A 26571-nucleotide genomic window follows, 5' to 3' on the forward strand; every position below is an offset into this window, starting at 1 on the left:
GTCCAAAGCAGCCAATATTAGATGTAGTCATATTTCTTTAACTAGAAGGCTTTTTTTTTCTTTGTGTGATTATATGGATATGTTTGAAAACAATATTTCAAATAGGAACATCAGGTACTTACAGATTAAACTAACCTGTACTGGCAGTGCTGTGGGATTTTTCTTCTCTACCAGTAAGTAGCAAATGCTGAAATTCTGCTGCTAGTTAACAAAAACACAAATTGTATTAAACTGAGGAGTTCAATCCATAGTTATAAAGTCAATGTGCATTAAATTTCCTCAGAGCCTGCTATTTAAACATTAGTTATTTCTCTAAATGCCACAAAATTACTTTACACGGGCTATTAAATTTGGTGTGATCTGATCTGCATGATAAAAACAAGGATTCTTCCTGACAAATATGAATACTCTAATATTTATTTTGACTTAGGGAAGTAATAAAGCAGTTGCTTCTAAAGGAGCAGAATCTCGAGATAAAAGAGATAACTTCTATATTAAAGAAAATTCTACACACCACAGACAAGTGACTTCTAAACTGTCAAAACTTAAAGATGAGAGAACTCAGGATTTCTATTTTATCTCAACTTAAAAAAAGATTTTCTATAATTTTGGCTAGAGGTCTTTTCTACTTTTAAAAAGGGGCTATCCCGGGGGTGGCTAGGTGGTGCAGTGGATAAAGCACCCAACCATGGATTCAGGAGTATCTGAGTTCAAATCAGACCCCAGATACTTGACTTATTAGCTGTGTGACCCTGGGCAAGTCACTTAACCCCCATTGCCCGGCAAAAAAAGAAAAAGAAAAAAGGGCTATCCCTTTTTCTCCCCTACCTTGTTTTATCCTTGCCCACTATCATTATTTAAGTGGTCTTAGTCTGTGATGATAGTACTATTACTTCCTCCATGTCTTTCTTTAAAATGATCCTCTATCCTTCTAGTTTAGTGTTGAACTGTGTATAAAGCAAATATTAAGGAAAATGTATGTTAAGATGAAAACAATTTTCCCCAGTAAGACCAAAAATTATTTCATTACTTTGGAGGAAAGAAAACCAAATGCAAAGTATGAGCAGGAACCTTTCTCTATATGAAAATGTCTTGCTAATAATGTTGGACAGATAGAATACCACCATTTTTAAAAAATCCTTTAATAAGGATGCAGAAAGTAATCCTTGCCCCCAACAATGTGATTTACAATCAAGACAGAGAATCTGTCCAAAACAATATGAATATGAAAGACTTGTTGGGGTTGAGGGAAGATCACCATGATTATTTTGTCAGGCTCAGTGTTAAATTCCCCAAACCCTTTAATAAATTTAATCAAAAGTCAACAATGAAAGTTAAACCTTGGGGGAGCCTCTAAATAATCACCTAAGTGGTGAAACCCCTAATATGTCAGTGATACTAGAGGACCAGAACAAATGCCAAAATGATTTGCCAATCCACTCATATGGGCAAAACTGTATTTTGTCAAATGTTTCACACACCTTATTTAAGGCATCCATAAATAGAAATTTAGCATCAATAAGTAAAAATATAGCTTTCAATGAAATGAAAGTGATATAAGTAATCAACAACTACGGTAGATTTTACTTACATGCACCTTCCCTTGCAATTATCCTGAGTAATTTGATTACATGTGGTATTTAAATTCTAAGTTCCTAAAAACTTAAATCTCTCTACCTATAATACCTTGTTCAAGAAAATCTTCAACTAATCTGTTATTCTTGAATAAGCATTGCCAGTGCCCACCATAATTGGCTCAAACTAGGTGTATCCTGCTAATCACCAGAAAGTATCCTCTTTCGATCTACATTTAGGTCTTAAAATCACTTTTTTTAAAAAAAATTACACATCAGATTTTTCATAAACAAGCTAGGTTAACTTTAATAGATTTTTAGAGTAGTGGATACTCTAACACTGGGAAGAGAGGCAGGGAAGGGGGAGGACAACAATTCTTCCTTAGGGCCAAAGGCATTCTGCTTCTGTTAATAAAGACAGCAACATTCCAATGGACTATTTTATAGTGTAGCATTCTTTCACATGCCACACTCACTCTTCGTTTCCAAACAATGTAAGGTTCACAACAGGAAGAAACTACAAATACTAAAATACTATGATATGAAGATGATGATCTGTAAATGTCAGAGTAGTCCAAACAGAAGCTTTACTTCCCCATTCTTTACACAAAATCATCTGAATATGATCCAAAATGGGGGGTGGGGGGATGGGAAGGAGGAGAGATAGGAGGTTGTGGAAAAATATTTTAGTAATTCAGCATCAACCACAATATAATAAGCACCAACAATGTGCAAGGCACTGTACTAATGTTATAAAAATCTAAGTGCTTCAGATTTTTTAACGGGACACTATATATTATATAAGGCATAATCAGGTGACTACTACACTATGAAAACCACACAATGACATTAAATAATTCCAGTTATGTGAAGGGGGTAAATTCAAACCATAAAAGTTAGTTGCCAGAAATGCAATTGACAAAACATTTATTTACAAAGTTCCGCCAAGTTATTTCTAGTAACAATTATCAGAGGCAAAATCTGAACGCTTAAGATTTCATATGCCTCCTCTTAGCCAAAACTACGTTAACTGGAAAAATTACAGGAAAAGAAATCAAATCCAGAGAATCAGAATTGGAAGACCCATGGCTAGATCAAAGGAGGATACCCATTGAAAAATATAATGGCTGTTTATTGTACAAACTGAGAGGAAATATAAGTAATATGTGAGGGTTCCTATGCCTCTGACTACATAACAAGCACCATCATTATGCTTGGATGAAGACATCTACTGTTCATTTTATTAAAGCAAAAAATTGTCTGTGAACAAGTAACTATAATATTTATCCAGTTTTTCCAGTGGATGCTGCAGATATCTGAACCATTAGTTAAGTCTTACTTATCTATCTACTAAAGTACAAATTACAAGTTACTTTAATGCATTAACTATATTCTTTTTTGAAAATAGACTTTAGGTTTCCCTTACAAAATACCACCCTAAATTTAAGATAAAGTAGTAGTAAAATCCATCATATTACAAAAATGGTTCCTAAGGTGGAATAAGAGCTCTCAGTTGATTCAGGCTCATCTAAAGTTCTGGCACTAGTTAAAATTAGAATAATCAATTTCTAGAGATTAGTATTAAGAGAACACAAAATAATGGGTAATTCTATGGAAGAAACCAAATATCTGACTCTTCTGGAAGAAGCAGGGTTTTCTTTTTAGATCTGTCCATTATAAGTACTATTCAAAAACCAATAATGAAGTTATTAAAAGTGATAAATTTTGTTAAAGTTAAGACATTGTAGGTAAGTTTTTCTATCATCCATTAAAAGATAAAGTGAAAAATCATCTTCGTAAAACCTTAAAAACAATTTGACGATTTGGTAATTATTTAATATTTGAATTTCAGGCCTATAAATGCTCAAGAGAAATAAAACCCAACATTTCTTAAATGCTCAAACTGCTTTTAACTTTGTTGTTCAAAAAAGGTTTTCCAAGAGGCAGAATGGTGGGCCAAAACATACTTATGAATAAAGACATTAATATAGGCTTAAGTTTTTGTCTCCCTTAGTCTCACCAAATAAATTTTAGTTAGAATGGATTGGGATTCTGTTCAATTAGCCTGAAAGGAAACCTCAAAATTATCTCAATATTGCAATTTTAAAGCATGTTACTAACTTTTAAATGTACCACATTTTCCCAATTTTTTGGCTGATTCAAAATATTAGCCAGTAATCTTTCAAACTGATGTCTGTTAAGCTCAAAAGTTTCATTCCTTTCTTTTATAAAGTCAAATTTCTATTGTTTTCCCACCTCCCCATGTAATGTATGGGGCTCTACATTAACATTTGCTCTAATGTGGTGAATTCAAAATATCAAATGTTTATAGATGACAAAGTTTGTGGTTTTAAATGTAATTTTAAAAATCCAATTACTATAATTATCAAACAGGTATCTAAGGTTTAATATTTCAGCTTATAAACTAGGCAATTTTTCATAGGTCATAAATACAAATAAAAATATAGCATAAATCAACAAAAGTTACACCTCTAAATGAAGGGAACTATGTAGAGGCAGTCAAAATACAAGATAAGATTCAGAAAATTTTAATGTTTCTATAGTACAACTAATAAACTCCTAATATTATTTTGTTTAATAACACCACAGTCAAACATGAATATTAATATAGAGCCTTCTCTGCCAAAAGATTATAAAAATCCTAAATTTAATTAAATTTAGGGGCCTTCACCAAACTTGCTGCAAGTTTGGGGACATAAATATCCAACAGCCATAAAGCTGTGAAAGCCCCTATAAGGAATAAAATAAATCCCACTTGCCTCAGACTGAACAGGGCAACACTGAGACTCAGCCTCAGCCTGTCCTATGGCAGGGCTATAGGAAGAAGAAAATTTCAATTTTAGAAAAACATAACCCAATTAATTTTAAAGACATGCATAAAAAATGAACAAAATCCCAATGATCAAGCAAGCAAAAGAAAAATCAGCTTTTTACTACTCTCTATTAGAATTTCATAGCAAGCCCACATTTTTTGTTTGTTGGGGGTTCCCCCAACCATTTTTAAATTAGAAAGGAAATGCTGAGACAAACATTTAATTTGCAGCTTGATCACTGGAACATCAATACACCTACTGAATATTTTCCCCATACCACTAAGCTAGAAATGTTGCAGATGAAACAAAAATCCCATTGGCCACTTGACCCCTCAGTTGGTTGGTTGTCTCACCATAGAACTAATAGTTCAAACAGAACAACTAGTGCCAGACAAATTTAAAGAGCTAGTCTTAAGGAAAAATGAGAAACTGACAGACCAGAGCAAATCAGTCTTGTCATTTTCTTAAGGAAATTATATTGCCTGCCCAGCTAAGCCCAGTTCATAGGACTTTGCTATAATTTTACCAATTATTTCAGGAAACTTTAAAGTGACAAGATCATCTTCTTTGTTCTAATTTAAATAATACATTTCACCATGGACCACAGAAGCAGTTAGGTACAAGTGTTTTCCAGAAGTTTAATCATATTTTAATGGATGCAACAAAGCCACTAGCAGTTTCAAATTCTGCACCACCCACATAAGCCACTTATAACCACAAGTGATGTTTAATCAAGATGCTAAAATTTGATATTCAAGTGTTAAGGCCTTCTTGAATTAACTCTTAAGTAGAACTGCAAAGAAATTTATGTCCCTGTTTTGATAAAGTTTTTGATCTAGACTTCAAAAGGCATTAAGAATTTTGTTGTAAAATGGTCTCATATAAAATGAAAATTCAAAACTTCACACAAGATAAGCCCATGCAAGTCAATTAAAGAGACCACACATTTAAGCCATAGAAATTATTACAATCTACCAAAAATCTACTTTTGCAGGAAGTCACAACTAAATGCATTTCAATTAACTTAGCTTTAGAAATCCTTTCCAGCCTATTGATGTGAAATATATTTTCAGGACAGAGCCTAAGATCCCTCTGAGGGCAAGGGCTCTTACATAGTTCCAGGTTGGGTCACAACCAAGACTAGTGAGTTTGGATATATATCTAACACACCAGTGGGAAAATTCATACCAAAAGAGAAGAATAGTCACAGAGGTATTGGTTCAAAATGTTTGACAATTTTTAGTTTGAAAATATTTATAATGCTGAGCATCTTTCAAATAAATGATCTTCACTAATTCAGACATGGGCTTCCTTGAAACAAAAAGGTAAAATACTTGATAAACACCGTTTGAAATCAATCCACTCTTAATAAATTCAACATATGGACAAGCTTTGTGCATTTTTTGTATTAAGAGTTGTACCACATAACCAATACAAATATTTTTTTAAAAATACAATATTTATTTCTTAAGTTTAAATTATGCTTCATTAAGAACATGAAAATGTTTTATAAAATATTAAACCACATCTCTTCTTTCTTTCACCCTCATATAAAAAGTTATAAGCAGTGAAGTAATTTGACTCTTAGAAATAAATGTTAATACTACATGAAAAGGTTTGTGATTATATTACAGCTAAAACCTTCCATAATTATATACTGAATTCTTTAAGGAAAAATCACATCTGTAGCTATAAAATTAAACAGAGAGGAGAGAAAATGGACTGACAAATAGTCTATTAATAAGATACTTAAAACAAAAAGTTCCTTAAAGGTAAAAAAAATCTTAATGCTACAAATGGAAAGCATAAGTCAGTGGTTATATCTAGTTTTTAACTTCCTATGACAAAGTGATAATATACACAAAAATCATAAGCCAGTGGCTATAATGATCACTAGCTACATCTACAGAGTCTGAGATTAAAAGACTAATATAGATTTAAGACTATAAAGCAAATGGCTAATAACTTCACAATCCCTCTTAAGTTTAATATTAACACAAAGATGCTCAGCATTACAATTAAGGTTACATAACCAACTTGCTATACAGAAACTATCAAACTATAAACATTTTAATCTTAGGACACAAATTTTTAAAATTAGTATAGCTTCAAGTAATGAGTTTTCAATATTTTAAGACAAATACAGAAAATACATTTATAGCATGTGGCTAAACTTCTAGAAGCTTGCACCTATAAAGCTTTTGAGGTCCATGACCAGAGTATTAAATTAAACAATCCTAAATTACATATGTGTCTGGCACTAGAGTCTACATAATCAGCAGCAGTAGGGAAGGTGTGTTAAATTCATTTATTAAATTTCTAAAGTCATTGTACTGAAATGAACTGAAACAAGGGAAGAAAGCACTAAAAAGTGTTTATACTCATTATGTAATGGTGTATTATTCATACTCTGCATTATGAGTTAATAAAAGTACAACTTTATGTATATTGCTTAGAAATAAGCAATTTTCACCATGCAGCTAAGGAGTGACCTACAATTCAAACACAAAATTGGAGAGTATATCAAAACTTCACCAATATCTATGCATTTTTATTTTATGTGGACATATACTGTGGCATGCATCTGTACAAACCTTTCAGGCAGTGGTCCACAGCTGGTCATGAATAAAAAGGCATCAATTTTTCTTTCATTTTATTACAATTAAGTTTAACAGTACAGAAAAGTCACACGACCTTTAGTGGGTCAGTTTGTTTTTTAAACCCTGCAACATGAGGAATTCTAAGTACATTAAATATTGTTACACGTTCAGACTTCCAATGTACAGGTACTTGGAAACAGTTACAGCCCTCACCAAGCTATGTTGGGGACATAAAGTCCAACAGCATATGAAATGCTGCGAAGGCATAACTTTACAAATAGCAACATAAGGTTACAGAACTTGCCTTTAAGGTGGTATGTTCATGTAATTCCAGCGCCTTCACAATTTAACGAACCATATTTACTATACTTCACTTCTAAAAACCTAGATGAAACATGAAAAAGAAGCCATACAGTATAAATTGCAACATCAGGAAAAGTTCCTGCTTTATTATTCCAAATAAAATTTTCCCGTGTAAAACAAAATGTCCAATAGTTCCTGGTATGTGGGAAGATAATGTTTGTTAAAGTCACAATGAAGCCTTAATTGACGAAAGCTTGGCTATATAAACAGCACAAGATGAGAAAAGGTTTAATCTCCAAACCTATTAGACTGGGTGAAGTAACATCAGTAACGGCCACCTTGCGACATTACAGGAGGTCTCATTCCCATCGGAGGTCGAGGCGGCCCACCTTGATAAGGGGGTACCATTGGAGGTCCCTGCCCATATGGAGGCATAGCCCCAGGAAGGTAACCTGGCATGCCTTGATGATGACCACCATACTGACCTATAAAACACATCCAAAGATACAACATAGGTAAGTAGGCCCTTAAAAACACATTCTGCAACGTCAATTACTTTAAAATGCAGAAAAAAGTTATGTTCTATGTTAACAGAGTCCATTAAGTAAAAGTTTTTAAAAAGAATTAAAAGAAAAGAATACCATGAGGAGGCAATGGGGGTCTCATTCCTTGCTGTTGTGGAGGGATTCCTGGCTGTGGTGGCATCATACCTCCAATTGGTCCAACAGGTGGATTACCCATAGGGGCTTGTCCTGGTCGTGGAAGATTACGCTGATATTTAGGTAGTTGCGCCCTTCTCTCTTCCTAAGAAGGTAAAAAAGTAGAATACTTTTAAAACCCCAATACACAGAACTTTGCCAACACCAAGAAACTTTGGACAAAGTAGTTAAAATACTCAAAATTAAAACACCCACAAACCATCCTGGACTGAAACTTATAGGTATCAGCATAATTTTTCAACTTTCTAAATGAAATGTCAGTGGCCATCCAAAATAGATCCTAGTAATCTTCAATATATTACAGTTATAGCATGCCTGGTAAACACAGTATTAACAACTTCTTGTCAAACTATCTTTAAATAACTGACCACACTTAAAACACAGAATTTTTAAATGTTAACGAGGAAGATGCTAGCTGACCCCTATTCCAAGATTTATGTAAATAAAATAGTAATAAAAGGGGAAAAGCAAGTAAGAAATGAGTAGATGATGCTTTACTTGAATTTCAAATCCATTCTAATATCCAAAATAGGAAATACTGGAGCTAAAGGCCTTTAATGTTTCCATTATGAACCAAGAGTGGTAAATAATCTATGAGCATCAAACTCTTAACACAATGGTATATGGCTGCATATGATCACTCACTAAAAGGTGAAATGCTGCTAAAGTTTTTTGCTTTTGTAGCCATATTTATAAGTGAAAATTGAAAACCACTTACCAGTGATATATCCTCATCGGGATGGATCAACTTACTGGTTGCACTGGTTGTCGTAAGTGTAGCTGGCTTACTTGTTATAGAAGCAGCTGGTTTGGCTGCAGTACTATTCGTTGTACTAGTGGTTGAAGCAGTAGACTGAGTATAAGCAGGGAATGTAGGCTTGGGGGGTTCTGTGGTTGTTGCAGGGGTACTGTTTAAAGGCTTGAAATCTGTACCAACAGGTCCTTGAACAGCTGCCTGAGCCTGTGAATTACAATCCTTAATCAGCAAAACATAAGACACCCAAATAATTTCATTTAGGTAGTAACTTTAAAATAAAGCACATAAAAAATAAGCTAGCCCACGATAAAGCACTCCAGCCTCAAATTATATCAAAGCAACTCAAGAACACAACATAAAAGTCCAACAAAATCCAATATACTTCCAAAAGATTTATATCAAAAGGTACTTGACAAAAGCAATCACCAAAATATAAATCAATTCAAATTAACAAGACAGCATGTGTAACTTCAATTTCTTCCACCATCTCACCCCAAAATTTAAGAGTTTACACAAAGCTATCCAGTTATTACTGATGATCAAGTCAAGTCATATACTGGAATACTGTGATTTACTATTTTCACCATACTAAATTAGTTGTTTTAGCAATCATTAATCTACATTGCAGCTCAAAAATGTTAGAAACTGCTAAGAATGTAATGTTTATGCAAATCCCTGTTATTAAACACAGTATCAGTAATGACTAATTCTTCTGTCCTTTAAAAGCATCCTATAAACAAATACTGAAATGTTCTCATTATATTTGTTTTAAAAGTAGGCCACAAATCATTATCAGTCCAATAGAAAGACTAAATTAAGGATAATTTATGTGGATTTTAAAATAAGATCAGTAATTTTAGTAGTTTGTCTGGAACTGAAAAAAAAAATCACCAAAACTGAGAAAACAGCCAAATATTCCAACTTTAGTATGGAATTCAGAATGCTGAATTCTTGCACATTAAATGTGATGCATTAGATTAAACAGCATAAATCAAAAGAGCTTAATCATGCATCAAGCTAACCATTGGCCACTAAGAAGCATTTAATGCTTACATGCTTTTTAACCCTTTAGAGCCATAGAAATTTGGGGTGTTATTTTCACATTTTAAAATTAGCATTCATGGCCGTATAGTCATTGATAATTTTGTTTAGTTTTGTTTTTTTTAAAAACTAGATATATCTGAATGTAGAGGTTTAAAGGGGTCCAAAGGGTTAAGTTGTAAAGCCTTTTTGTTTTTTAAACTGCAACTTCCTGCGTACTTGTGCTGTGCTAGGAAACAGAGCTTTAGAAGATGCAGACAGATTTTCTGAATTGGATGAAGCTGTACTTGAACTTGTAACAGGTGTCCCCATCTGTAGCACAAAAGAAAGGAAACAGTGAAAAGTCTCCAAACAAATGGGTGAAAATAAGCCATGTGGTAGACTTTTTAACCTAAAGATTGAATTTTTGTAAATGAGGAATTACCTTCCCTGCAAAATATAATCTAATTTGATATAGTTATTTCAAAAGGCAGGCAGGACATGTTCATTTACAACAAACACAATCCAATGGCAATGGTCACAAGCCTTTTAAAAAAAAGTAAAAAAAAAAAAGAAACAAAAGGGAAACAAAAGGAAGGGGGAAAAAAAAAGAAACCCGCCCAAGCCAGTAAACCTAGCTACAATTTTTTCCTTCTAAAGAAAGGTTTCCCTTTGTATATGCTAACATGTGCATTATGAATGAATATCCCAGATAAATACTTTGAACTCTGAAGTAAATGAGTGAATCAAACACCAAGGACTTACATTAAATATCATGCTGTTATTCTATATCAAATGAATGCACTTTTCTCCATGTTAAAACAAAATACTGAAGTACTAGGAATATTAACTAGAAAGTAGAAGTTACATTACTTTCACATAAGGTGTAACATCAATTGAAAAGACACACCCAGGGTAGCTAGGTGGCGCAGTGGATAGAGCACCGGCCCTGGAGTCAGGAGTACCTGAGTTCAAATCCGGCCTCAGACCTTAACGCTTACTAGCTGTGTGATCCTGGGCAAGTCACTTAACCCCAACTGCCTCACTTAAAAAAAAAAAAAAGAAAGAAAAGAAAAGACACACCCCCAAATGTTATCAATTAAAAACACCTAAATGTCTCATGCTTTTTCTATAAACGAATCCATTAATTGATTCTGAATCAAAATAGTGAAAAAAGGCAAAAAGGGGATAAATGAATAAAAGTTTAAGTCCGACCACATTCACTATAAATCAACTAGACCCAACACCCATTGTCTTCATCTTTAGTCCAAAAAAAAAAAAAAGTATAGTGCCTCAAACAAAACAGGCACTTAAACATTTAACTTGAGATGAATTAGAACAGAAGTATAAAAACAATCCCTAAAATCTCCCAAGTACAGCCCAAACTAGATCAAATGTAACTGGGAAATGCTTAATTAAATATACAAGATAACAAATGTTAATTTGTGGTTTTCTAAATCAACATGCAACCAACAAGGGCCCATTTCTATCAGAGTTTGAAGGTACAGAATCCGTGATCCCAGTAGCCTTTCAAAATGTTTCAGTATTCACCTTAAGAAAACCCCCATAATCATTTGGTGAAGTAGACAGAAAATATTCATCCCTCATCCTGCTCTATCAGCTCACCTGATAGAATTGTGAATTCTGGCTCTCTCTCATATCCATACAAAGAAATTAACTTTCATCTCCAGCTAGAGCCAAGTCAAAAAAGTCTGAAACTATATCCAAGGTCTTGATAAATAATTTTTTAAAAAGCAATGTAAAGTTTCTGACAGCTTTTAATCTATTCTGAAAAGAGAAATCAAACCTCCATATACATGTAATCTGTGCCACTACCTGAGTAACATTTTTTTAAATATTAAACTACTATTTAAAAGGCTCGAAAAGAAAAACTAGCTATAATCCCAGTACATGAAAACTGGAAGTTATTTACAATTAATGCAAATAACCAGAATTTAATTAATACTTTACCTGTCCTGCACTAGGAAAAAGTGGCTTAGTAACTGGAGGCTGGGGGGTAGGAACAGCTGCTGCTGGTGCAGGTGGTCTATTAAGAATACCAGGTGCTGTTACAGCCTGTGCTTGAGTCATAGGAGGCATCCCAGGACGAGGAACAGGTGGAGGCATACCTATAAATGAGCATTAGTTTGGTCAGCCTGTTAAGTATTTCATTAATAAATAAATATTTTTACAAATCATTGAGCCTAACATGCATAAACAATGTAATATTTGTAAACTGAAAATTTAGAAGCTAACACAGAAGTTCAACTAATTCGTAACTGTGGCATCTGGCCCTGCCCTACTTCTCTATATACCTAACAGCGTGACAGTAGGCATTCCATACAGGAAACATACAAGGTGGTGGAAGAAAGGGGAGAAATGTGGGAACTTAATGCCCAGATTTGAATTAATAAAAATTTTAGACTTGATACTTGAATTAGTGTTTGTAAAGCATAAGGAAACCTATTTTTGAAGTAGAAGACATAAAATTTGGTATTTGTGTATGAACATTTCCAAAGTAAACAAAGATCAAGTCAGTTAAAATATAATCTTGCTTTTAACCCCAGTCACTAAAAGCAACTCAAGTGCCCAAACTCTACTTTAACCATATTTAATGGAAATCTTTCTAAAATGTATTTACACTTCCCTGCCTTAACATATATTTAACCGCATCAGAGATGGTATTCCTGGTCCAAATGGCATCATTCCACCCATCGGTATCATTCTATTAGAAAGCAAATTTTAGAATAAATGTAAATAAAACTACAATAGTACAAAACAATAGACTATTAGGTTCATTCCATAACGATTTGGAATCATCATTATGAAGAAAAAATTGATTACTATGCTATGATATAGTGCTATCCCAAGGGTCTAAGGTGTAAGTAATGTACATTTATTGGTAGATCTGTACTTTAATTGTCATTTTTTAGTTTTCTTACATTCTTTCTCACTGAAGATGCTGTCATTTCTCTCTCTCTCTTTTTTTTTTTTTGGTGAGGCAATTGGGGTTAAGTGACTTGCCCAGGGTCACACAGCTAGTAAGTGTCAAGTGTCTGAGGTGACATTTGAACTCAGGTCGTCCTGACTCCAGGGCCGGTGCTTTATCCACTGCACCACCTAGTTGCCCCTGTCATTTCTCACAGTAATTAGCTGACTGCTCCCCAATTTCCTAACCAAGCTCTATAGAGTTCTAGCTAAACAAAAAGCCAAGAAATGGCAGAAAGGGGTGACCTATGAGCATCAAAGTGCATTAAACAATCCATTATAGGGCTTGCCAACAAGTTCAGCTGTTCAAAAGCCTTTTGCTAATTTCCTGGTGGTGAGTTATATGAGACAGCTGAGTTTTACAGATAAGGTAATAGCTTTTAACTATTTTTTCCCTTAAGGAGTATGACCTACTAACATCTCATTAGTCAAATCTAGGTAAATATACTTATCCAAATTAAATATACCCTACAAATCCCAAGGAAGCATTCCACATTTCCTACCTGGTGGCATACCAGGCATCAGAGGTGGTATTCCTGGTCCAGGTGGCATCATTCCACCCATTGGCATCATTCTATTGGAAAAACAAATTTTAGAACAAACATAACTTAAAACAGGACAGTAAACTATAGAAGATATCTTGACTAAAACTTGAAATAATCAGGGATTAAAGACTTCAAAAGCCTTCATGAATTAAATCCAATCAAGTTCAAAGCACATACAGCAAAAAAATAAAACCACATTCTTTTACAACCCTCAAAGACTAAAAAGATTGTTTTAAAAAATAAGATAAAAAGTCCTGGTAAGCTTTACCAGGAAAAGGAGGTAAGTCAATCTTCTTGTCTGCATTTATCCTCAACAGAATGCCCTACCAAATTTAATGTGTCATTCCTAAACTTTTGTTTAAAATAAAATGTGCTACCATATGAAATATGGTAGCGTCTATCCATAATAGTGAAATGCCTCCTATAGAAAACAGCCATAATATGAGTGAAATGGGTTAAAGAATTCTTTCTGCCTCAGTGTTTTAAGACTACAAGACTACATATATTTAAACTCTGAGACAAAGTATTTGCTTTCTTCATTTTAAGGATTAACAACTAGACACTTTATTCAAGTCATCCAAACGATCTATTATTTATCCAAAGTCTAAAACATATCTATCATTTAACCACTAAATATTTTAAACATTTCTGTTGCACTCTTTTCCAAATAAAAACTTTTCCAAAATAGTTAAAGAAATAAGTTAAATTCTTCAAAATCTCAATTCCTAAGACTGTTGTAGATTTTGAAAAATAAAAATTTCAAGTACATGTTAAGTTTCATACCTAAACATGTACATTAAAATGTGTGATCTCTAAGCACAGACCAAACTTTAGTACAAAAACCCCATAAGTAGAGGTCATTTGAGACTACAGCTTAAAACTTTAAAAACCTAGGTTTAATTAATGAATCTAAATAAACCATTCCTCTCTCCTGCTATTTAGATACCTGTCAATGAACTTGGAGATTTTCAGGTTCGTGAGAAAGTTACAAGCTGTTGAAGTCAACTGAATAAATATCATTATACACAAAAAAAATGACATCATGAATGTACCTCCTGAATTACATTATGAATGAGATGCTTACATGTTTTCACCGCAAAATGACTGGGTGTATTTTCTCTGATGATGCAATCTGTGAAAATGTATGACAAAATCAAAATCTAACTGTGATTTTCAAAATACAGTGGGCGTGTATTGTCTACCTGTCATATCCAACAAGATTAAGTAAAATCCCAGGTACCTCATAGTTATTTATATTTTTGAGCTTCAACAAGTAAATAAATTACAAAGTTTGCATTTGGTCCAACTGTGTCATGGATAGTTATAAATTTCAGAAACTGTGGAACTATAACAAACTATCTTAATTACCATAATGACAACTAAAAGAGATGGCTAATGGAAGCAAACTGAAACTACAATTCATTTTCTGTAGAGGCCAAGTAATTTCTAAAATCATTTGCAGCATTTAAGTGATAAGTCTTCTTAGTTCTTAGCTTCACATGCTCATAATTTATAAAACCCAAATACCGAACAAGTGAACAGAAAAGTAGCTCTTAATTCAGGATGAAACAATCAGGTTGAAAATGACCAGTGAATTTAAGAACAAACCAACTAAAAGTTTTAAGATTTTCCTTACCCAGGTGGCATCCCTGGCATAACTGGGGGCATCCCTGGCATCAGAGGTGGAACACCTGGCATCAATGGAGGTATACCTGCAAATTTAACAATTTTTCAAAAGAAATGAGTTACAGTTTACATGTTAGGAAATCTGTCAGTACAACAAAAATTAAGCCAATCTAATGTGACTGTACATATATAACCTATATCAGATTACTTGCTGTCTTGGGGGGGAGGGAGAAAAATTTGATACTAGTAATCTTATAAAAACAAATGTTGAAAACTCTCTCTAAATGTAACTGGAAAATAACAAAATATTTATATGAAAAAAAATATTAAGCCCATCAATTACTTCAAAGTGAAAACCTATGGTCCTAAGACCCAACTCTACTAGGTATTACCTGGAGGCATTCCTGGCGCTCCTGGCACAGGTGGCAATCCTGGCTGTGCCATTGGGGGGATGTAACCTTGCTGAGGCTGAACAGGTTGGGGCTGAAATGAAGTTGAAGCTGTAGATTCATCATCATCATATTCATCTGAATCATCTTGTTGCTTCTTTTTTTGACTCTCTGCTAATGAAATTCCATTTTTACAACAACGCAAAAAAAAAAGCTTAAAACAGTATGATTACTGTGTCATTTCTTACATTGTAGGATTTTTACATTCCAGTTCATATCTTTAAACTTCAAACATTTTGGTTTCAACCCATCAAATGACAATTCTTAACAGACTGATCAAGTTAGTTCCTAGTGAGTAAGACTTCTCTGCAACTAACTGTATTGGACCTCAGACCACTATACAGCCTGTCCTCAAAGACTTTTCTGATTAGCAGGACCTGACAGAGCTGGCTTGTACCACAGTGATCTAATTTATTTGTTTGGTTGGTTTTTTTTTACAAGGCAATTGGGGTTAAGTGACTTGCCAAGGGTCACACAGCTAGGAAGTGTTAAGTGTCTGAGGCCGGATTTGAACTCAGGTCCTCCTGAATCCAGGGCCAGTGCTCTATCCACTGCACCACCTAGCTGCCCCCACAGTGATCTATAAAGTACCTCCATAAAAAACTACATATAACATTCCTTTGAATGAACAACCACCTCACTGATGGTGTGGCCTATCACTAATACTGACTCCACTAATACACATACAGGAACAGAGCCCCTTCTGTGGGACTGCTTGTTGTCCAGGTTTTTCCCTGTAGAACTGACAGAGTGGAGATCTCTGTAGAAGATTCGCAGCCCATCAATTAATGAACAATCTCACTCTGTGACCTCACCACTTCCTCTTTACTATAAGAATACATTTCAATTAAACAACACAACATTATCTGAGTACAGAGGTTAAGACAGGCCTTTGTTTGAAGAAGCAGTTTTTTGTGGTTGGTTTTTTTTGTTTTGGGTTTTTTTTGGGGGGGGGAGTGGAGGGAGGGGTTCTCATTAAAAAAGTACCAGTTTCCCAAAGAATCTAACCAGGGAAGGAAGCTGAATTATCTCTTAAGTGTACCGATAAGCATCTCAAACTCACAATGTCCAAAACAGAACTCTTAACAACTTCCCCATAACCCATCTCTTCTCCTAATGTAAAGGACTTTGTTTCTTGTAACCATCACTAAATAAAAATTAACATCTACTACTACATGTCCCAGGTAGCAAATGGGGAATTACTTCCTAATATATTTTGTGAAAGACAATCATAAACTTCAAATTCACCTTGAGTTTTCTGTTCCAGAAGTCTTCTCCGTTCATCCATATCTTTTTCTGGAATGCCTTCCATACCATAGATTTCCAATTCAATGTCTGTTCTCCCAGGTATAGCATTTGGTACAGCATCTATTGTTTCTTTATGTACCTATCAGAACAATTTATTGTCATTATCAGTAAGATGAAGAAAATTTGGCTTGTCAATTTTTGAAAAAGAGGTCTCAAGTTTGATAGCATTTTTTAAAAGCCATCACTAAGGTGCAAAAATGAGGTCAAGTATGAAATAGAGTTTAATTTATGAAACTTTTGAAAACATTTTACCTTCAGAAATACCTTGCACTGCATATTTAGGTGTCTGTTTCTAAACAGACCACTTGAAAAGCCTTTAATTATTAATGAGGTTTTTACTGTACCCCAAGAATTTAAAAATACAGGCTTACATAAGATTGGGGGTGGGGAATAAGGTGGTTTATTGGTTTGTTCTGGTTTCTGAAAGGAGATTGATAATGTCCATCAGCTTAAAATATCACCAATGCACTTATCCTGCCACAAAGTAAACAGATTATTTCGGCATTTTTCCTTTGTTATACTACCTGATGAAGAAAAAAAATTAAGTTAAACAAACTGGTTAACATGAAGACATCTCTGGGAATCAGGAAGAAATCAGATTTTTTAAAAAAGAGCTGGAAGGACTTAAGAGTTTAATTTTCTCATTTTGGAAACAAGGAAAATGGTTTTAAATGATTGTGACTAAGAACACTCACAATCAGAATCTTTGTCCCAGGACCTTTACAGCAAAAACCACTGGGCCTGTTTTATATTTACTATGTATCTTGCTAGATACGAGGGTCCACCAACTTTTAAAACAACTTGAATCATTGGCACTAGTACAGCAACAAATGTCCTAACATACTTCAGCCATAGCCATACTCACCTATTATTGCCTGTCTTATCTATCCCACTGGGTTGTTAATAAAGAAAGCATGTTGAAAACTACTAATGATCTTTTCAACAAGACTTGTTGCTTAATCATGTCTGGCTCTCTGGGGTTTTCTTAGCAAAGATGCTGGATTGGTTTGTCATTTCCTTCTTCAGCTCATTTTACAGATAAGAAACTGAGGTAAACAAGGTTAAATGATTTATCCAGGGTCACATTTCTAGTAATTTGAGTCAGAATTTGAACTCAGGTCTTTCTTACTCTAGGCCTGGGCACTATCCACTTCACCACTTAGTTGACCCTTCATCAAGACTACACTATCACTAAATTTGGGAACAAAGATCTTGTTTTGCTTTTCCTCCTCACAGCCCAAGAAAATCAGTTCTCTCCCAGAGATTATCACTGAGCCAATTTAGGCAAAGCCAAGAGAAAATCTGTTGAATCAGACCCTAAAGTACTTATTAACAAGATACATTCTAAGAACCTCTTCAAAACAAGTTACAAAGTTTTCCTTACTCAAAAGTAGAAAGAGAGAAACTTAGCAATAAATGAATTCTTTCATTCCGTAAGAGTACCATAAAATGTTGCAAACATTCCTTTAAAAAAAAGTTCTAATATGTGAAGCCTTATTTAAATGGAAATGAGTAATATCAGTTATCAAGCCCTGGTATACTAATGGCTATCACCGTTTGCAAAAGTCAAACCACTATCAGATACCTACTCTCCAGATACCTGGTTTCTAAAGCATGCATATATTTTACGGGGCATAAAAGAATAACTTCAAGAGATACTTTAAGACCCTGTACAAAACCCTACCAGAACTACTTAAATGAAAATTTTAATTATGACTAAAAACACGATACAGGCAAATGTCTGCTTTGTTTGCATTTAAAGTTTACACGTTAATAAATTTATAATACAAATTCATTCAAGTCCTTTCACAGCACATATAAACAAATATTATATATAAATAAATGCAGACAATACTTATACAGATTAAAAAATTAAACCTGAAAAGAACCAACTTACCTGCATACAATGAATAGCTAAACCAGGCCCCGTATATAATTTTTTATGACATATGTGACATTTAAAGTGCTTTGCTTTTTGATGCTGTATAAGGATCTTCTCATCATCAAAATCCCTGTTACAATACCTGATCATACCGTTAAGGAACATAGTATTAATGTGTCTACAAAGAAAAAGACTCAATAACCTTACATACATTTAAGAACTCTGACATACAGAATTTTTTCAACAGATTTACTTACTACATGTTCTTTGTATATAATTCCATACTCAATTCCAAGGCTTTTTCACCACTGCTCCAAGAAGGATTTCTGAACTACAAGGTACATCCTCACTCGGGTGGGTTCCAACCCCCTTTTTACAGAAAACTACGGCTCAAAAAGTGACTTGCCCAAGGTTCCACCAACATAAATCTGACCTGTAAAATCAGTGTTATTTTATTTACAGAAAAAAAATTTTCTCCTTTTCTTATTTTTATATTTTCAACGATCAAATTAACTTGTCTTTTTATGCCATGTCTCTTAATTGCATTTGCTTAATAAATGTCCAAGTTACCTGAATAGACAGAGAAACTTGTAAATTTGTTGTGTTTTTAAATATTTAAATTTTTCTTTGCCAGAAAATATTCTAAGGTAGACAAAAAAAAATGGTCACCCAAAATTAAAATAAGAGTTAAGTCGCTAATGATAACAAGGTGCTTAAGGGCAGAAACATCTTTTTTGTCTTTTTTATCTCCAGAATCTAGAACACAGTACTTAATAAATTCAGCATTTACCCCTTAGCAGAAATCAGAAATTGCCTCATGGTGGCCTACTGAAAAACAAGTTGAAATCACCTCTTTTACTGGCAAGCTTTTAGACCTATATTGTGATTTTCTTTCTACTCCCAACGGCTGGCACCCAGATTAATTCTACAACCCAAGGCCAGAGTAATCCATCATTCCCACAAGGATTACAGTAGAAAATGCAGCATCATAAAATGTCTCTTAAAAACCCTTTCCCTCCCCCACAAAAATTCACGGATCCAAAGCTGATTCATCTACCTATGAAGTCATCCAGTGCAATGTTACAGATGAGGAAACTGAGGCCGGAGTGAGCGATTTGCCCACCGCCACCTGACAGGGGCAGAATCTGACCCCCCGGCCTGGGCCTTTGTCCCCCCACCCTCCGGTACGACTCGGCTTCCCTAACCAGATCCTTAAGACAAGAGTCGTTGGCGTCACAACCTGGGACAATGGGACCGGCCGGCTTGGAGCCGGGGGAGGTTTTGAAATGCATTCCCTGAGCGTGACCTTTACACCGAACCCGGGAAGGGGAACTGCGGCCCCGGGGGGAGGGAAAGGCCTCCCAGGCTCCCGCGGGCGGGGGCGGGGCGGGGTGGGGGTGGGGGTGGGGGGAGCACGGCCTTCCGCGAGGCCATGGGCTGGGGTTTGGGGGAAGTCTCCCCCTGCCGCCCCCTTCCGCCCTCCGGGCTACCAAATACCGCGGATACAGCCCACATCCGGGGTAACGGCCGGCCCGAGGGTCCCCGGAAGGCCGCCCTTTCCCGGCCACAGCCTCCGTCTCGGACCAGAACTGGGGCGCCCCCTCCCCCACCCACCCCTTTGGCGCCGCAGCCTCCGTCTCGGCCTCTCCTCCTTTCCTCCCCCCACCCCCGCAGCCTCGGTCCCGGCCTGGACTTCTTCCCCTTCCTCCGGGCCCGGCTCCGCGGCCTCAGCCTCGGCCTGGGTCTATCCTTCCCCCCTCCCCCGCCCCGACCCCAACGGCCGCCCCCGCGGGGCCTCGCCCGCCAACCGACAAAGGATACCAGCACCAGGGCTTCAACTGCTTCTTCTTCTTCCGGCCCATGACTGCCGCGCTTGAAGGACAAAGGACAAGAGAGGGGAGGAGAGGCAGGAAAGGGGATTCAAGCAGACACCCGCTGCCGCACCGTCCCACACGAGCGCCGCCGCGTCCCACAGGAAAGACACAAAATGGCCGACCGACTCGCTCCCTCGCCCCTCCGTCTCCCGTCAGGCAGTGCGGCCACGGGTGGTGTGAAGCCGGGGCCCGGATCACGTGACACGGCCCCTCCTCCTGCCCCTCCCCCCACCGAGACTAGACGCTGCCGGATCTGGGCGCCATTTTGTCTCGGGCACTTGCGCAATCACGCTAGTTCCTGCTTCCTCTTTTCTCTCAGGCTTCTTGTAAACACAAGATTAACTCTAGTTAACTCTCTTCCTGCGCGCGCGCGCACACGCACACGCACGCACACACGCGCGCGCGCGCACACACACACACACACACACACACACACACACACACACACACACACACACACACACACACGCGCGCGCGCTCTCTCTCGCTCTCTCGCTCTCTCTCTCCCCCCCTCTCTCCCCCCCCTCTCCCCCTCCCTCTCCCTCTCCCTCCCTTTCTCTCTCTCTCTCTCTCTCTCTCCCCCCTCCCTCCCCCTCCCCCTCTCCCCCTCTCCCTCCCCCTCCCCCCTCCCTCTCCCTCTCCCTCCCCTCCCTTTCTCTCTCTCTCTCTCTCTCTCTCTCTCTCTCTCTCTCTCTCTCTCAAATAACAAGTCATAAAGGCCCGGGTTCAAATCCTCCCCGACACACTTACCAGCTGTGTGACCCTGGGAAAAACGACTCGTCTATTACCAGTAAAAATGGGCACAATCATAGTCTCTACCTCCCAGGGCAAACAAGCACTTTTTTTTGTTTGTTTTTTTGTGGAGCAATGGGGGTTTACCCCAAAACAAGCACTTCTTGAAATTTTACAAAAGGGGGGGGGGCAACTAGGTGGTCCAGTGGATAAGAGCACTCGCCCTGGATTCAGGAGGACCTGAGTTCAAATCCGACCTCGGACACTTGACACTTACTAGCTGTGTGACCCTGGGCAAGTCACTTAACCCCAATTGCCTCACCAAAAAGAGAAAAAAATTACAACGTACTAAGAGTACTTAGCATTTGGGGATAGAAAAGAGTTTGAGTAGGAGAGTTTAATGGTTTAGGGAAATTACTGTGGCAGCTCTGTGAGGAGTGTGAGGAGGCAAGGAGATCAATTAGCTATTGCAATAGTAGAAGAGAGAGGAGTTGAGGGTCTGAACAAAGGTGATGGCTGTATGAGTGGAAAGAAGGGGAGAGAGAGGGGAGATGTTGCAAAGATATAATGACGACAACAAAAAATTAATAAAAAAGATATTAATGACAAGATTTGGTGAGTGATCAAAAAGTGTGTGATGAGAGTGAGAAATCAAGGATGACACCCCAGTTGTGAATTTGCTTGCATGGGAAATTGGTGATTTTCTAGATAATAACAGGGGGAGAAGATCATTTGAGCTTGATGTGGGATAGAATTTGGGGTCAAATTGATCGTTAGTTGTCCCAAAAGAATTACAAGACTTGGGGGCGGCTAGGTGGTGCAGTGGATAAAGCACCGGTCCTGGATTCAGGAGTACCTGAGTTCAAATCTGACCTCAGACACTTGACACTTACTAGCTGTGTGACTCTGGGCAAGTCACTTAACCCCCACTGCCCCGCAAAAAAAAAAAAAAAAAAGAATTACAAGACTCAGTAACTCCGTTTTCCAAGTTTTATTGCAATGCTGTGAATGATCACAGGGAGAGAACCAGAAAAGTGGAAAGATATCTCTCGAATAGTGAAAGAAAAGACAGTTATATTTATAGTATAGATAAAGTCTTATTATAATAATCTCCACCTTGTGGAGGTACAGGGGAGGGCTTATCCTAATTTGGAGTTCCTGGGGTCCTAAGCCAACCCCTGAGGTGGGTACCTTTTTCAGTGGAGGTATGGTTTTTGGGTGTTTACACATCATAAGGTGAATCTGGGGACAAATTTGGCCTTTTCTGCACATGTCTCTTTCTGATTCCCATGGCTAGTATCAAAATATCTCCATTTTTCACAAGAATTTCTATACTCTTGTCATTTCCTTTATTGTCTTCAGGTCTCCATGGCCTAGGTCCCTCTGTTCCCGTTACGGGTACTGATTTATGTGGGTACAAGAACTTAGCATCAGTTATCCATTAACTGGGGTCTGACTCCCTTTTTGAGCTAATATCTGAATTAGAGCTTGGGTCTTAGGGGTTTTTTTTAACCCTTTTTTTACCTCCAACATCAAGCTCTGTTTTAGATGTGTTGAACTGAGAAATGTCCAATGGGCAGTTGATAATGCAGACTAGAGTCAAGCTGAGAAACTAGAATTGGGTATAGCTGTGGGAATCATCTGCTTAATCATAATTCCTTGAACTTAATGTGATCACCAAGCGAAACAGTATAGTAAGGAAAGAGAAGAAAGCCCAGGAGAGAATGTTGGGGATAATTCTCTCCTCCTCTGCTTCCACAAACAGAAATGGAACAGATTAGATAGATAGAGGATATAACTAGAGAGATAGATAGATAGATAGAGAGAGAGATAGATAGATAGATATAGGATAGATGATAGATTTTATAACTATATATGTGTATAGAGAGAGAGAGAGTGGGGGGGAGAGAGAGAGAGAGAGGGAATGTTTGTGAGGGGGCAGCTAGGTGGTGCAATGGATAGAGCACTGGCCCTGGATTCAGGAGGACCTGAGTTCAAATCCAGCCTTAGACACTTGACAGTTACTTGTTGTGTGACCCTGGACAAGTCACTTAACTTAACCCCCATTGCCTTGCAAAAAAAAAAAGAAAAAAAAAAGAGAATTTTTGTGCAGCCAGAATTGAACTTTCTATTTCATTACCAAATTTCAGTTTCAAATATGAATCCATTTATTTGCATTATTTTCCCCAGCTCATTTTAAAAGTTGCTTCTTAAATACAAGAGTCCCATCCCTTTTCTCAGTGTCTTTAGGCAGAGAGACAGGACACAGACATAAAAGGATAAATAAGAATACATGTTGGGGCAGCTAGGTGGCCCAGTAGATAAAGCACCAGCCTTGGATTCAGGAAGACCTGAGTTCCAATCTGTCCTCAGATACTTGATATTAGCTGTGTGACCCTGGGCAAGTCACTTAACCCCAATTGCCTCACTAAAAAAAAAAAAAAAGACCTTGAGTAGTCTAGCAGTACCAGATCTCAAACTGTACTATAAAACGGTAATTATCAAAACAATCTGGTACTGGCTAAGAAATAGAGAGGTAGATCAGTGGAATAGAATAGATAGAAATTACACTACAATAAATGACTCTAGTAATCTAGTATATGATAAATCCAAAGATCCAAGCTTTTGGAACAAAAACTCATTATTTGACAAAAACTGCTGAGAAAACTGGAAAACAGTATGGCAGAAACTAGGTATAGACCAACATCTCACACCATATACAAAAATAAGGTCAAAATGGGTACATGATTTACACATTGTGGTAAAATAATGGAATTTGGCAGCCGCCTAGGGATCTGACTTGATTGACTTAGTAGTGTTTGAATTGGGAGTGAATGAGAAACTACTAAGTACCCACTTAGAGATGATTAGATTTGAGCCACACCTGGCCTACCCTGTCAGACCTAGCTTAACTTGGCCAACCCTGAGGAGGGTCCTCAGAGGTTGTGGACTTCGTCATCAACAGGGAACCAGTCTCAGCCACATAACTTGAAGGACCTCCCCTTTGGGGGAGGGAGAAAAATGTAGAAAAGGGGACCCCAACAGGAAGTAGCACACTCTTTTCTCTTTCTGGCCTTGCAGGAGCATTTGGAGCAGACAACAGGTTGAACAGCTGACTCCCATAGAAATTACAGATCCCTGATGGTGAGTTAAATCCAGCCCTTTGAATTAGCTGAGCTGGAAGCGAGTTTGGGGATTGTGTAGGTTTTTGTTACAGCCAGGAAGATTATCCATTTTTCCTTTTCTTTATTCCCTTGTCCTTGACTTTATTAATTCCACCTTTGCTGTGTATTTTATTCCCATTAAATAAAACCTGATTTGTTTGTAGAAAAGAGGCTGTTAAGCTCCTTTCTTATTGGCCTGGGAGAAATAACTAAAAAAGGCAGTTCGGATGAGAAGAAACTTTAGACCTAGAAGTCCCTCATTATTTTCTGAACCCCAATATTATGGTGAGCCACCCAATTAACTCTCCCCATATTAAATTTGGCCCCTATAGTTTGGCAAGCCAGCCAGGAGTTAACTAACCTGGTGGATTTCTTTATTTGGCCCTTACAGATTGGTGAGCCAGCCATCAGCAGATTAAGGGAGTATAGAATCATTTATCTGTCAGATTTATGGGCAGGGGAAGAATTTATAACCAAAGAAGATATAGAGAATAAAATAAAACGTAAAATAGATCATTTTGATTATATAAAATTAAAAAGGGTTTGCACAATCAAAATTAATGTAAACAAGATTACAAGGGAAGTAGAAAACTGGGAAAGAATTTTTGAAACAAATATCTCTGATACAGGTCTAATTTCTCAAATATATAGAGAACTGAGTCAAATTTATAAAAATACAAGCCATGCCCAAATTGATAAATGGTCAAAGGATATGAACAGGCAGTTTTCAGACAAAGAAATTAAAGCTATAATCATATGAAAAAATGCTCTACATCATTATTGATCTGAGGCCGGATTTGAACTCAGGTACTCCTGAATCCAGGGCTGGTGCTCTATCCACTGCGCCACCTAGCTGCCTCTATTACTTCTTGAAGCATGTTCTTTAGTTTTTCTTTTTCATGATGTATTTTTGGGAGACCTGTAATCTTTAGCTTATTTTTTTGTATCCCATTTTCAAGTACAGCATTCTTGCTTGGCATAATTCTCATATATCCTTCAAATACTATTTTTTTAAATGTTCCATTATTTTTCCTTCTATTTCTGCATTTGTACACTCCAATTCTGTTTGTTTGCTTGCTTATTTTTTAGTAAACTGTTATGGAAAGTATGTCTATCTTTTCTTCTAAGTTCTTAAATCTCTAGTTAAATTTGCTGACTTCTTTCCTCAAGACTGTTTGATATTTTCATTTCCTTCTTTTATTGCTCTGCTAAATCACTCTGATGCTTCATTGTCATTTTAGGTGACTTTGCAGAATTTGTTGCAATATTTTCACCTTTCTTAGGAGATTTTGGCTCATTTCCTTTGTTGCAAAGTATTTGTTTATTTGGGAAGGCTTTCTACCTTCCCCTTTCATTTCCTCTTCAGTCAGTTTTTGTCTGACTTTATCTGATTTTTCTGTGGTGTCCTTGATGAAAATGTGCATTTTACTTCCAGTCCTTTCCCTCTTTAAGGCCTAGTATGATGTGCTCCTACCTCAGCCCTTGCTACCTGCTCTCTGTTCTCTGAGACCAAGGCTGGCCCAAGTTTGTGTCCTTCAGTGCATGGAGCTGCCCAGTTGGGACTTTGCCAAAGGGATACTATGAATGGTCACCATAACTGGACCTATCCTCAACCTTTGATGTTTCCATTTTCCTGGATGCTAACCGCCTCTTTGTAACAGGCTTTCTTTGGTTCCGAAGCTGAGCCCCCAGCCAGGTGTTGGTCATAAAGGGACCCCCAAGATCCTGATGAGAAAGGAGTGTTGCATAGTCTTGGCAGGGTCTCATGTGCTTTTTCTTCCTCTCAGTCATTCCATTGTCGGTTTGTTTCCTCCTCTGCTTTATTAAGAACTTCCCTGGGCCAAGAGACCAAAACATAAAGGCTATTCCTTTGCCCTAGTTTTCACACAGGTGAGCACAGAATTACAAATGAGCCAATGGGTCTGATTGGAAGGATTCCTCTAGTAGGGTTCCAAGGGGTTGACTCTACTGTTGAAACTGAAGGTTATAGGGCAAGGACTTGTGAGTTTAGGTTGGGCCTGACCAGATTATGAGATTCAATATAATCTTACTTTCAAGGAGAATTGGACCTTGGGTGGTGGGGTGAGGGGAAGAGGAGAGCATTGGGTCCCCACGAATACAGTTATTTCTCACATACCTCTCACTTTTCCATCTCACCAAGATTCAATTGGTAATATAGTATATCCTACTCATCCC

The 26571-nt window shown here is 37.1% G+C and overlaps 1 protein-coding gene across 7 annotated transcripts; it reads right to left on the reverse strand.

Moving 5' to 3' along the window:
• Positions 1-7064: 7064 nt before the first annotated feature.
• Positions 7065-20638, reverse strand: ZNF207 (zinc finger protein 207). 7 transcript variants are annotated; one of them, XM_044000708.1, is made up of 12 exons: positions 20427-20638; positions 18621-18747; positions 16664-16802; positions 15359-15526; positions 14977-15052; positions 14425-14472; positions 13299-13369; positions 11779-11936; positions 10048-10140; positions 8749-8991; positions 7953-8115; positions 7065-7796 (listed from the first exon to the last, which is right to left on the reverse strand). In XM_044000708.1, the coding sequence occupies exons 1-12, from the start codon at positions 20465-20467 to the stop codon at positions 7636-7638; spliced, it is 1488 nt and encodes a 495-aa protein (XP_043856643.1). In that variant the 5' UTR covers positions 20468-20638; the 3' UTR covers positions 7065-7635. The 7 variants fall into 7 exon arrangements, with proteins under 7 accessions (XP_043856643.1, XP_043856642.1, XP_043856646.1 ...); XM_044000707.1 differs by having other exon boundaries at positions 15359-15529; XM_044000711.1 differs by lacking the exon at positions 14425-14472.
• Between the last annotated feature and the right edge of the window lie 5933 nt (positions 20639-26571).

The sequence above is a fragment of the Dromiciops gliroides genome, chromosome 4, assembly GCF_019393635.1.
Source record: "Dromiciops gliroides isolate mDroGli1 chromosome 4, mDroGli1.pri, whole genome shotgun sequence".
In the NCBI taxonomy this organism is placed as follows: domain Eukaryota; kingdom Metazoa; phylum Chordata; class Mammalia; order Microbiotheria; family Microbiotheriidae; genus Dromiciops; species Dromiciops gliroides.

Coding starts and splice junctions, on each gene's coding strand:
- ZNF207 (XM_044000707.1), bottom strand. CDS start 20,467: ATGGGCCGGAAGAAGAAGAAGCAGTTGAAGCCCTGGTGCTG. Junction 16,803..18,620: donor TAGCTATTCATTGTATGCAG/GTAAGTTGGTTC, acceptor TTGTTCTGATAG/GTACATAAAGAAACAATAGA. Junction 15,530..16,663: donor TCTGGAACAGAAAACTCAAG/GTGAATTTGAAG, acceptor GAATTTCATTAG/CAGAGAGTCAAAAAAAGAAG.